General features: G+C 39.8%; 1 protein-coding gene across 2 annotated transcripts in view; it reads right to left on the reverse strand.

Annotated features, from left to right (window-relative positions):
- LOC126092295 (endoplasmic reticulum lectin 1) overlaps positions 1–11,468 on the reverse strand; it is a 117,089-nt gene extending 105,621 nt beyond the window's left edge. For both annotated transcript variants that reach the window (XM_049907815.1, XM_049907814.1), the window contains exon 1: positions 11,197–11,468. In XM_049907815.1, coding sequence (XP_049763772.1) covers positions 11,197–11,331 — 135 coding nt within the window. In that variant the 5' untranslated portion in view covers positions 11,332–11,468. The remainder of the gene's footprint in view (positions 1–11,196) is intronic.
- Positions 11,469–12,796: the final 1,328 nt, after the last annotated feature.

Here is a 12,796-nt window from a genome sequence, read left to right on the forward strand (position 1 = left end):
TGGCCTCGGGAGAGCCAGTCATGACAAAACTCTACCATCTGGTGAGCACGATGTATGAGACAGGCGAAATACCCTCAGACTTCAAGAAGAATATACTAATTCCAATCCCAAAGAAAGCAGGTGTTGACAGATGTGAAAATTACCGAATTATCAGTTTAATAAGTCACAGCTGCAAAATACTAACGCGAATTCTTTACAGACGAATGGAAAAACTGGTAGAAGCCGACCTCGGGGAAGATCAGTTTGGATTCCGTAGAAATGTTGGAACACGTGAGGCAATACTGACCTTACGACTTATCTTAGAAGAAAGATTAAGAAAAGGCAAACCTACGTTTCTAGCATTTGTAGACTTAGAGAAAGCTTTTGACAATGTTAACTGGAATACTCTCTTTCAAATTCTGAAGGTGGCAGGGGTAAAATACAGCGAGCGAAAGGCTATTTACAGTTTGTACAGAAACCAGATGGCAGTTATAAGAGTCGAGGGGCATGAAAGGGAAGCAGTGGTTGGGAAGGGATTAAGACAGGGTTGTAGCCTCTCCCCGATGTTATTCAATCTGTATATTGAGCAAGCAGTAAAGGAAACAAAAGAAAAATTCGGAGTAGGTATTAAAATCCATGGAGAAGAAATAAAAACTTTGAGGTTCGCCGATGACATTGTAATTCTGTCAGAGACAGCAAAGGACTTGGAAGAGCAGTTGAACGGAATGGACAGTGTCTTGAAAGGAGGATATAAGATGAACATCAACAAAAGCAAAACGAGGATAATGGAATGTAGTCAAATTAAGTCGGGTGATGCTGAGGGAATTAGATTAGGAAATGAGACACTTAAAGTAGTAAAGGAGTTTTGCTATTTAGGGAGTAAAATAACCGATGATGGTCGAAGTAGAGAGGATATAAAATGTAGACTGGCAATGGCAAGGAAAGCGTTTCTTAAGAAGAGGAATTTGTTAACATCGAGTATATATTTAAGTGTCAGGAAGTCGTTTCTGAAAGTATTTGTATGGAGTGTAGCCATGTATGGAAGTGAAACATGGACGATAACTAGTTTGGACAAGAAGAGAATAGAATCTTTCGAAATGTGGTGCTACAGAAGAATGCTGAAGATAAGGTGGGTAGATCACGTAACTAATGAGGAGGTATTGAATAGGATTGGGGAGAAGAGAAGTTTGTGGCACAACTTGACTAGAAGAAGGGATCGGTTGGTAGGACATGTTTTGAGGCATCAAGGGATCACAAATTTAGCATTGGAGGGCAGTGTGGAGGGTAAAAATCGTAGAGGGAGACCAAGAGATGACTACACTAAGCAGATTCAGAAGGATGTAGGTTGCAGTAGATACTGGGAGATGAAGAAGCTTGCACAGGATAGAGTAGCATGGAGAGCTGCATCAAACCAGTCTCAGGACTGAAGACCACAACAACAAACAAGGTGACAAGATGATGAACTGCTGAGCGGTGCTTATGGAATCTACATTGGGCATTAGCGAGGAGATTCCGAGACACAAGCCCCTACACCAGCCGAACATTAATCACACATTCCATAACCTTGCAGATGCTACTGAAGACGGAAAATGGGTGCAAGCTGGAAGGAAGGTGTTTGTCCTTACTAGACTTAGGTATGCGAATGATAACAATCTCACAGCGGTGACTGGGAAATGTGGCATCTGTACTGCATAAAAGGTATAAAACAAGTTGCTGAATGAAACATGTCTAGCTGTCAGGAGAGCAATGTGTGATGCCTTCAATGACTACCATAGCAGAATGTTGCCAAATGATGTTTCACAGAACCCACAGAAATTTTGGTCACATGTGAAGGCTGTTAACGGCACCTAAGTTAGTGTCCAGTACCTAGCGAATGAGACAGGAATTGAAATTGGAGGTAGCAAAGCAAAAGCTGAAATGCCTAACTCCATTTTCAAATGTTCCTTTGCAAAGGAAAACCCAAGAGATTTGCACCAATTTAATCCTTGTACCTCTGGATTCTGACCACAATCTATTGGTTATGAACTGCAGATTGAAACTGAAGAAACTGCAAAAAGGTGGGAATTTAAGGAGATGGGACCTGGATAAACTGAAAGAACCAGAGGTTGTACAGAGTTTCAGGGAGAGCATAAGGGAACAATTGACAGGAATGGGGGAAAGAAATACAGTAGAAGAAGAATGGGTAGCTTTGAGGGATGAAGTAGTGAAGGCAGCAGAGGATCAAGTAGGTAAAAAGACGAGGGCTAATAGAAATCCTTGGGTAACAGAAGAAATATTGAATTTAATTGATGAAAGGAGAAAATACAAAAATGCAGTAAATGAAGCAGGCAAAAAGGAATACAAACGTCTCAAAAATGATATCGACAGGAAGTGCAAAATGGCTAAGCAGGGATGGCTAGAGGACAAATGTAAGGATGTAGAGGCTTGTCTCACTAGGGGTAAGGTAGATACTGCCTACAGGAAAATTAAAGAGACCTTTGGGGAGAAGAGAACCACTTGTATGAATATCAAGAGCTCAGATGGCAACCCAGTTCTAAGCAAAGAAGGGAAGGCAGAAAGGTGGAAGGAGTATATAGAGGGTTTATACAAGGGCGATGTACTTGAGGACAATATTATGGAAATGGAAGAGGATGTAGATGAAGACGAAATGGGAGACAAGATACTGCGTGAAGAGTTTGACAGAGCACTGAAAGACCTGAGTCGAAACAAGGCCCCGGGAGTAAACAACATTCCATTTGAACTACTGATGGCCTCGGGAGAGCCAGTCATGACAAAACTCTACCATCTGGTGAGCACGATGTATGAGACAGGCGAAATACCCTCAGACTTCAAGAAGAATATACTAATTCCAATCCCAAAGAAAGCAGGTGTTGACAGATGTGAAAATTACCGAATTATCAGTTTAATAAGTCACAGCTGCAAAATACTAACGCGAATTCTTTACAGACGAATGGAAAAACTGGTAGAAGCCGACCTCGGGGAAGATCAGTTTGGATTCCGTAGAAATGTTGGAACACGTGAGGCAATACTGACCTTACGACTTATCTTAGAAGAAAGATTAAGAAAAGGCAAACCTACGTTTCTAGCATTTGTAGACTTAGAGAAAGCTTTTGACAATGTTAACTGGAATACTCTCTTTCAAATTCTGAAGGTGGCAGGGGTAAAATACAGCGAGCGAAAGGCTATTTACAGTTTGTACAGAAACCAGATGGCAGTTATAAGAGTCGAGGGGCATGAAAGGGAAGCAGTGGTTGGGAAGGGATTAAGACAGGGTTGTAGCCTCTCCCCGATGTTATTCAATCTGTATATTGAGCAAGCAGTAAAGGAAACAAAAGAAAAATTCGGAGTAGGTATTAAAATCCATGGAGAAGAAATAAAAACTTTGAGGTTCGCCGATGACATTGTAATTCTGTCAGAGACAGCAAAGGACTTGGAAGAGCAGTTGAACGGAATGGACAGTGTCTTGAAAGGAGGATATAAGATGAACATCAACAAAAGCAAAACGAGGATAATGGAATGTAGTCAAATTAAGTCGGGTGATGCTGAGGGAATTAGATTAGGAAATGAGACACTTAAAGTAGTAAAGGAGTTTTGCTATTTAGGGAGTAAAATAACCGATGATGGTCGAAGTAGAGAGGATATAAAATGTAGACTGGCAATGGCAAGGAAAGCGTTTCTTAAGAAGAGGAATTTGTTAACATCGAGTATATATTTAAGTGTCAGGAAGTCGTTTCTGAAAGTATTTGTATGGAGTGTAGCCATGTATGGAAGTGAAACATGGACGATAACTAGTTTGGACAAGAAGAGAATAGAATCTTTCGAAATGTGGTGCTACAGAAGAATGCTGAAGATAAGGTGGGTAGATCACGTAACTAATGAGGAGGTATTGAATAGGATTGGGGAGAAGAGAAGTTTGTGGCACAACTTGACTAGAAGAAGGGATCGGTTGGTAGGACATGTTTTGAGGCATCAAGGGATCACAAATTTAGCATTGGAGGGCAGTGTGGAGGGTAAAAATCGTAGAGGGAGACCAAGAGATGACTACACTAAGCAGATTCAGAAGGATGTAGGTTGCAGTAGATACTGGGAGATGAAGAAGCTTGCACAGGATAGAGTAGCATGGAGAGCTGCATCAAACCAGTCTCAGGACTGAAGACCACAACAACAAACAAGGTGACAAGATGATGAACTGCTGAGCGGTGCTTATGGAATCTACATTGGGCATTAGCGAGGAGATTCCGAGACACAAGCCCCTACACCAGCCGAACATTAATCACACATTCCATAACCTTGCAGATGCTACTGAAGACGGAAAATGGGTGCAAGCTGGAAGGAAGGTGTTTGTCCTTACTAGACTTAGGTATGCGAATGATAACAATCTCACAGCGGTGACTGGGAAATGTGGCATCTGTACTGCATAAAAGGTATAAAACAAGTTGCTGAATGAAACATGTCTAGCTGTCAGGAGAGCAATGTGTGATGCCTTCAATGACTACCATAGCAGAATGTTGCCAAATGATGTTTCACAGAACCCACAGAAATTTTGGTCACATGTGAAGGCTGTTAACGGCACCTAAGTTAGTGTCCAGTACCTAGCGAATGAGACAGGAATTGAAATTGGAGGTAGCAAAGCAAAAGCTGAAATGCCTAACTCCATTTTCAAATGTTCCTTTGCAAAGGAAAACCCAAGAGATTTGCACCAATTTAATCCTTGTACCTCTGGATTCTGACCACAATCTATTGGTTATGAACTGCAGATTGAAACTGAAGAAACTGCAAAAAGGTGGGAATTTAAGGAGATGGGACCTGGATAAACTGAAAGAACCAGAGGTTGTACAGAGTTTCAGGGAGAGCATAAGGGAACAATTGACAGGAATGGGGGAAAGAAATACAGTAGAAGAAGAATGGGTAGCTTTGAGGGATGAAGTAGTGAAGGCAGCAGAGGATCAAGTAGGTAAAAAGACGAGGGCTAATAGAAATCCTTGGGTAACAGAAGAAATATTGAATTTAATTGATGAAAGGAGAAAATACAAAAATGCAGTAAATGAAGCAGGCAAAAAGGAATACAAACGTCTCAAAAATGATATCGACAGGAAGTGCAAAATGGCTAAGCAGGGATGGCTAGAGGACAAATGTAAGGATGTAGAGGCTTGTCTCACTAGGGGTAAGGTAGATACTGCCTACAGGAAAATTAAAGAGACCTTTGGGGAGAAGAGAACCACTTGTATGAATATCAAGAGCTCAGATGGCAACCCAGTTCTAAGCAAAGAAGGGAAGGCAGAAAGGTGGAAGGAGTATATAGAGGGTTTATACAAGGGCGATGTACTTGAGGACAATATTATGGAAATGGAAGAGGATGTAGATGAAGACGAAATGGGAGACAAGATACTGCGTGAAGAGTTTGACAGAGCACTGAAAGACCTGAGTCGAAACAAGGCCCCGGGAGTAAACAACATTCCATTTGAACTACTGATGGCCTCGGGAGAGCCAGTCATGACAAAACTCTACCATCTGGTGAGCACGATGTATGAGACAGGCGAAATACCCTCAGACTTCAAGAAGAATATACTAATTCCAATCCCAAAGAAAGCAGGTGTTGACAGATGTGAAAATTACCGAATTATCAGTTTAATAAGTCACAGCTGCAAAATACTAACGCGAATTCTTTACAGACGAATGGAAAAACTGGTAGAAGCCGACCTCGGGGACGATCAGTTTGGATTCCGTAGAAATGTTGGAACACGTGAGGCAATACTGACCTTACGACTTATCTTAGAAGAAAGATTAAGAAAAGGCAAACCTACGTTTCTAGCATTTGTAGACTTAGAGAAAGCTTTTGACAATGTTAACTGGAATACTATCTTTCAAATTCTGAAGGTGACAGGGGTAAAATACAGCGAGCGAAAGGCTATTTACAGTTTGTACAGAAACCAGATGGCAGTTATAAGAGTCGAGGGGCATGAAAGGGAAGCAGTGGTTGGGAAGGGATTAAGACAGGGTTGTAGCCTCTCCCCGATGTTATTCAATCTGTATATTGAGCAAGCAGTAAAGGAAACAAAAGAAAAATTCGGAGTAGGTATTAAAATTCATGGAGAAGAAATAAAAACTTTGAGGTTCGCCGATGACATTGTAATTCTGTCAGAGACAGCAAAGGACTTGGAAGAGCAGTTGGACGGAATGGACAGTGTCTTGAAAGGAGGATATAAGATGAACATCAACAAAAGCAAAACGAGGATAATGGAATGTAGTCAAATTAAGTCGGGTGATGCTGAGGGAATTAGATTAGGAAATGAGACATTTAAAGTAGTAAAGGAGTTTTGCTATTTAGGGAGTAAAATAACCGATGATGGTCGAAGTAGAGAGGATATAAAATGTAGACTGGCAATGGCAAGGAAAGCGTTTCTGAAGAAGAGAAATTTGTTAACATCGAGTATAGATTTAAGTGTCAGGAAGTCGTTTCTGAAAGTATTTGTATGGAGTGTAGCCATGTATGGAAGTGAAACATGGACGATAACTAGTTTGGACAAGAAGAGAATAGAAGCTTTCGAAATGTGGTGCTACAGAAGAATGCTGAAGATAAGGTGGGTAGATCACGTAACTAATGAGGAGGTATTGAATAGGATTGGGGAGAAGAGAAGTTTGTGGCACAACTTGACTAGAAGAAGGGATCGGTTGGTAGGACATGTTTGAGGCATCAAGGGATCACAAATTTAGCATTGGAGGGCAGTGTGGAGGGTAAAAATCGTAGAGGGAGACCAAGAGATGAATACACTAAGCAAATTCAGAAGGATGTAGGTTGCAGTAGATACTGGGAGATGAAGAAACTTTCACAGGATAGAGTAGCATGGAGAGCTGCATCAAACCAGTCTCAGGACTGAAGACCACAACAACAACAACCTCTGAAAATATGAATGAAATAAGCACTAGTGTCAGTGATGTTGAGAAACTGCTGAAATCGTTAAAACTGAACAAAGCCCCAAGGCCTGATGGAATCCCTCACCCAAAAATCCATGCCCAGTTCTTGGAAGTGATCCACAAAAATACCCTCCCATATCCCCAACATCGATTTATTGTAGAATCTTAGAGCATATTCTCAGCTCAAACACAATTGAGGTATCTTGAACAGAATAACCTTCTCAATGCCAACCAGTACATACTGGAACCTTTGGATTCAGGCAATTAGGTTTATGTAGTATTTCTTGACTTCCGGAAAGCATTTGATGCAGTACCACTCCTATGCTTATTGTCAAACGTATGATCATATGGGCTACCATGTGAAATTTGTGACTAGATGAGGACTCTTTGGCAGAGAGGACACAGCACGTTATCTTGGATGGAGAGTCATCGTCAGATGTAGCAGTAACTTCAGGTGTGTCCCAGGGAAGCATGTCTGGACCCTTGCTGTCATGTTGTATGTTAATGACCTTGTAGATAACATTAATAGTAACATCAAACTTTTTGGAGACGATGCACTTATATATAATGGAATACTGTCTGAAAGAACTGCATAGATATTCAGACAGATTTTGATAAGATTTAAAAGTGGTGTAAAGATTGGCACCTTGCTTTAAATGTTCACAAATGTATTTAAAAAAACAAACAAAAAAAAAAAACATAGTATCGTATGACTATAATATCGGTTACTCGGTTGTAGGTAAAGCTGGTGGTAGACTTTGATTTATTGGTAGAACACCAGGGAAGTGCAATCAGTCTATAAAGGAGGTTGCTTATAAATCAAGTGTGCAACCGGCTCTAGAATATTGCTCAAGTGTGTGGGACCCATGTCAAATAGTAATAACAGGGGGTATTGAATGTACACAGAGAAAGGCAGGACAAAGGGTCACAGGTTTGCGTAATCTGTATAAGAGTGTCACACAGATACTGAAGGAACTGAACTGGCAGACTTGAAGACAGATGTAAACTATCCTGAGAAAGTCTATTAACAAAGTTTCAAGAAATGACTTTAAGTAATGACTCTAGGGATATACTACAATTACCTTAATGTCTCTCACATATGGATCATGAGGATAAGATTAGAATAATTACTGCATGCACAGAGGCATTCAAACAGTCATTCTTCCTGCAATCCACACATGAATGGAAAGGGAAGAAACCCTAATAACTGGTACAATGGGCCAAACTATCTGCCATGCAGCTCATGGTGGTTTGCAGAGTGTAGATGTCGATATAGGTAACTATTATTCTTACTCCCCTTTTCTGCAGTTTGACAACTGTGTCCATGTTTTATGCTTTTGAACCCAAGAAAAGACACCCGTATCTCAGAACTGAGTAAACATAGTAATATGACGGGAACGAAAGACATTGGCTGTTACATACTGATTATATAATCCTCTCCCCCTCCTCCTTCTGTGTGTCTCCATAGTGAAACTGTCTGTGTTGTGTTTTTGAATAAGAGATGGGAATGAGTATTAATGTCACTTTTACATATGCTGGAAAGCATCTGAAAATTACACTACGACTGGCTGATGCACCAGACGAAATGTCGTTAGTCTGGAATGGAAAACCCAACTACTTCTATCTGATAACAATGTATCACCAGGAAATGCTCTATATTTTGATGTTACGGTTTATTACATTTAAAACAGGACACACTTACGATATTTAAAAGTTTAAAATTTGGTACTTTTCATATACTTTTTGAAAAGGCTGGACTTTTTACTGTACGGCAACAATGGTTTGTGGCCCATTATTGCTTTCCCTCCATACCTTTTAGCCATTTTCATAATGCCGTATGTCTTTCATGTGATGAGTGAGTGAATTATTGGAGATTTTGGACCTTCATTTCAACTAAGTGGCAGATACGAATTAGCATACCATTATTTATATTACTGTTACATATCATAAGGTATTTCATAAAGAGAATAAAACTGAAGTAGGTAAATAATAGGTTGGGATAAACAATATAATACAACAGCATGAACTTTCAGTGACATGAGTCACTTTCATGTAATTAAGTTTTTATACCAAGACAGATATTACAACTAATTTTATATTGTTCAGTAATTTACTTCTTAGTGTGAATGTGTAACTAGTATCACTATGAAAAATTTCCCAAATTCAACCAATATACTATAAACAGAAAATTAAATTTGTAGCATGAGTCACGTAATCTGAGTCACAGTTGTACTATTAGCAGCAGCAGAAAGACAGAGTAGGAGGAGGGAAAAGTTAATGAGTGAAGGAAAATATGAAGAATTTAAGAAGAAGCATGTGGAAGAAGCTCGAAGAAGCTAGCAGAAACAGAAATAAAAGTTTCTACAGTAGAGTCAACAGAAGCAAGGACTGTTATTTGAAGAAAGAAGAGCTAAAAATAGGGAGAGAGTTAGCAAACACAGGCAACATAAGATGCAAGATCAGCAACATAGTAAAGCAAGTTTGTCACGTATAAGTCACATCGTGCTCTGGATAAAGCCATGGCTCGAGTGCTGCAATTGCTTACATTAGCTAGGTACTGTCAACTATACCTAAAAATGTGAAGACAGTTTCAATCTGGTGTGATGGATCTGCCTCACAATTTAAAAACAAATGTATTACTGGTACTGAACCTCAATTTCCTACATTCCATCATAAAGGAGCCACAGATGGAATTGGTGCAGTTGCAGAATGGCTAGTGGGGAATGCTGCATATAACTGAAATTCATAGTAGGTGATGCATCAACTTTCGCTCAGGTAGCTGCAAGTAACACAACTATACAGGTTTTTCATGTGTCTATTGATGAAATTCAAGGAATCAATGTAAACCTTAATCTGGCTCAAATATTTTCTTCAGCACCATCAGTACCAAACATAAAAAGCATTCACTGCTTTCACTACAAGAAAGTAGTAGTACAAACATATCTGCTGTCTCCAAAGAAATCTGCTGCTGCACATCATCATACTGAAGAAGCTACAGAATGTGTGAAAATTGGAGATTGGTACAAAGTAGAATATGACAGTAAACTCAATGCTGGAGAAGTATGTGCAGTTTTTGGAAATTCTTACTTAATCAGTGTGCTGGCCACAATTGGAAATGGCCTGTAAAATGTGATGAAATTATAAAGAAAATTAATGCATTTGATGTTGTCAATGCAAAACAATATTTTCAGTTCTCTGATCTTTACTTGAATTTACAGTTCATTTTCCCAGATGTCATGCTCTTACAATTTTTCATAGTGTTCGAAAAGTGAAATGTTAATGTTAAGTTTATGTTATTTGGCTCATACTGCCATATTTTTATTTCTCTGCCTGTAGGAAAAAAGTTTTTTCAACAAGAAGTAACACGAGTCACGCGCCTTTTTCAATACATTACAATATTTCACATGGTATAATTATTTTTTGAAACCTGTAACTCTGTCATTTGAATGCCAACCTAATATGCATTTTCCGTGATGAAAACCAGATCCATAGGCCTACTCCTAATAGTTTGAGGACACTTTTGACCTAAAATGCACATTAGGAATAGGATGTCCCAAATTTTTAGCATAAGCCACATTACATTCTTGTCCTTTAATTTTAATGCTCTTTCCCGCTTAAATAACACTCCAAGATATTTGCCTGAATAACACAATTTGTAATGATGATTTACAAAAGAAAGTAGGCCTATGGGTTCACAGATTAATAACAAGTCAATATAAAACGTTGATTTCAAAATGTAACGTGAGTCAGCATGGGATCTCCCTTACGGAAAAAGATTAAGTGGATTGATATGATTTATTAATCACTTGCGACTGGTTTCCATTACAATAAAAACTGGCTCTCTTCAGGTGCCATGACGTTGTTTTCAGGACGCTTCTGTCGGCCCTGCTCTGTCGTTTTCGTATATTACCGCAACGCAAAAACATAAAAAAGAGCTAAGCGCTAAGGCAATCCTCTAATGTTCGTTCTATACCTAGAAAATCAATTCTTAAGGACGAACCGTTGAGTGCAGATATTTCTTTAATGTGACCCTGTCGAATGTTAATTGTAACAAGAAGAGACAGTTTCTGAGCGTTATTAGAATATCAAAATTACATGTGGATTTCTAATTTCGTTGTCTACTGACGAGCAATGATAAGAAACGTAAATAAATGCTCCCTCACAATTTTTTTCTGTTGAAACAACAAATCACGTTGTGTGCTACACTTTTAAATAAACGTGTTTCAACTGAAAATATACTCGACGAATAAAAAGAAAAGAAAATATAAGCATGTATGTCATGATGTGGGATGTACTACTTACCAAGAGATCAGTTTCGTCGTTTCCCGGCCAATTTATCCTGTAAAAAATGGAATCATCAAAGCCTCCACTTTCAGCACATCCATAGTCCGAGACGAGGAGATACAAAAGACATATTAATAAATGCCAGGAAGTCATTTTGACAAACTCATAATTTCACAGCTCGTCTCGACAGCTGGCAACTCAGTTTACAAATCTACCGATATTTCACGTCACATAACTATGTTTTCATAACACGTCCCACCAATAAAACAGCAACACGTCAGAGATTATCAGTGACAAAGAACCATCTGGGCAGTGGACACGTTTTGTGTCGCTTAGTTTTCTAAAACAACTGAGAAGTTGTTCATGCATCCCCTCACCATCGCTTTCGGAGCCCAATAGAATTTTCATATACATTGGGATAATTTCTGCTTCTAAGTTTTCAATAAGACGTTAACTTAAAAACAGGTTTGAGGTACTACTACGCGCGCATTCAATTTCTACTTGTTTTCAAGAAAGCGTTCACTTCAAAAATTTGAGGTAGACCTGTTGCCCATAGCTGAAAGTATCTTGCCCGCACGAGGTGCTTCGTCTTTTGCGACGGGGCAATCTCCCAGAAAGGTTCAGACAAGTGCGGAGGGTGGGTTTGCTAGTCAGTTGAGAGCTCCAAAGCTAGGCAAATGTTGTAGCCACTCAGGGGAATAGCAGAAAGGAAGTCCACATGGAATGTCATCTACTGGAAGGGGGAGAGGGAAGCGGGGCAGGTGTCTCATCGGAGAAGCAGAGGATGCTCTACCTGTGGCTAATGAGCACACTTGGTACAGCAGTCTACAACTCGTGGTATAAATGCCAACTGCCAGCTGGATTCAGAATCCATCTTCAGCTCCTACAAGAGGCTGGATGAACTAGTGAAGACTGCTAACCTCGCACACAGCATCGTTCCCATAATCTATCGCAATCATCTGCTATGGAGCCGGGAAGAGAGCTTAAGCCAGAGGCTTGAACGATTCTTTGATGACCTTGATTATAGATTCCCAAACTCCACTATCTTGTGAAGAATATAGAACGCCTTTTAATGGGTGAGGCGTGAACTGCATGCTGTAGGCGAGTATTGGGGCAGCAGAGTATGTACGGTGTGCTCGTGTTTCTTTTTTTTTTTGGAGGGGGTGTGGGGTGTGGACAGACAATTCGATAGAATTACGTACAGGTTTCAGAGAGGGTGGGATATGCCATAGCAGATATAGCAGATATGAGACAGAAAATATTACTATCGTATTAGTTAACTACAGGAATATCCATGGAAAGGTCCCAGAACTAGTCTCACTTATAAACAGAAATAATCCACATATCGTGTAGGGATGGAAAGCTGTCTGAAATCAGATATTAAAGAAACGACGTTTTTTAAATCTGACTGAAATAAGTGCTGCAAAACCGTACGGGCGTTGTTTTGGAGATTTCAGTTCAAGAGCTTAAAGAAATGTTAACAAAGAGGAAACACACTCCCATATATACCGAGCGAGGTGGCGCAGTGGTTAGACACTGGACTCGCATTCGGGAGGACGACGGTTCAATCCCGCGTCCGGCCATCCTGATTTAGGTTTTCCTTGATTTCCCTAAATTG

Source organism: Schistocerca cancellata, chromosome 7 (genome assembly GCF_023864275.1).
Source record: "Schistocerca cancellata isolate TAMUIC-IGC-003103 chromosome 7, iqSchCanc2.1, whole genome shotgun sequence".
In the NCBI taxonomy this organism is placed as follows: Eukaryota; Metazoa; Arthropoda; class Insecta; order Orthoptera; family Acrididae; genus Schistocerca; species Schistocerca cancellata.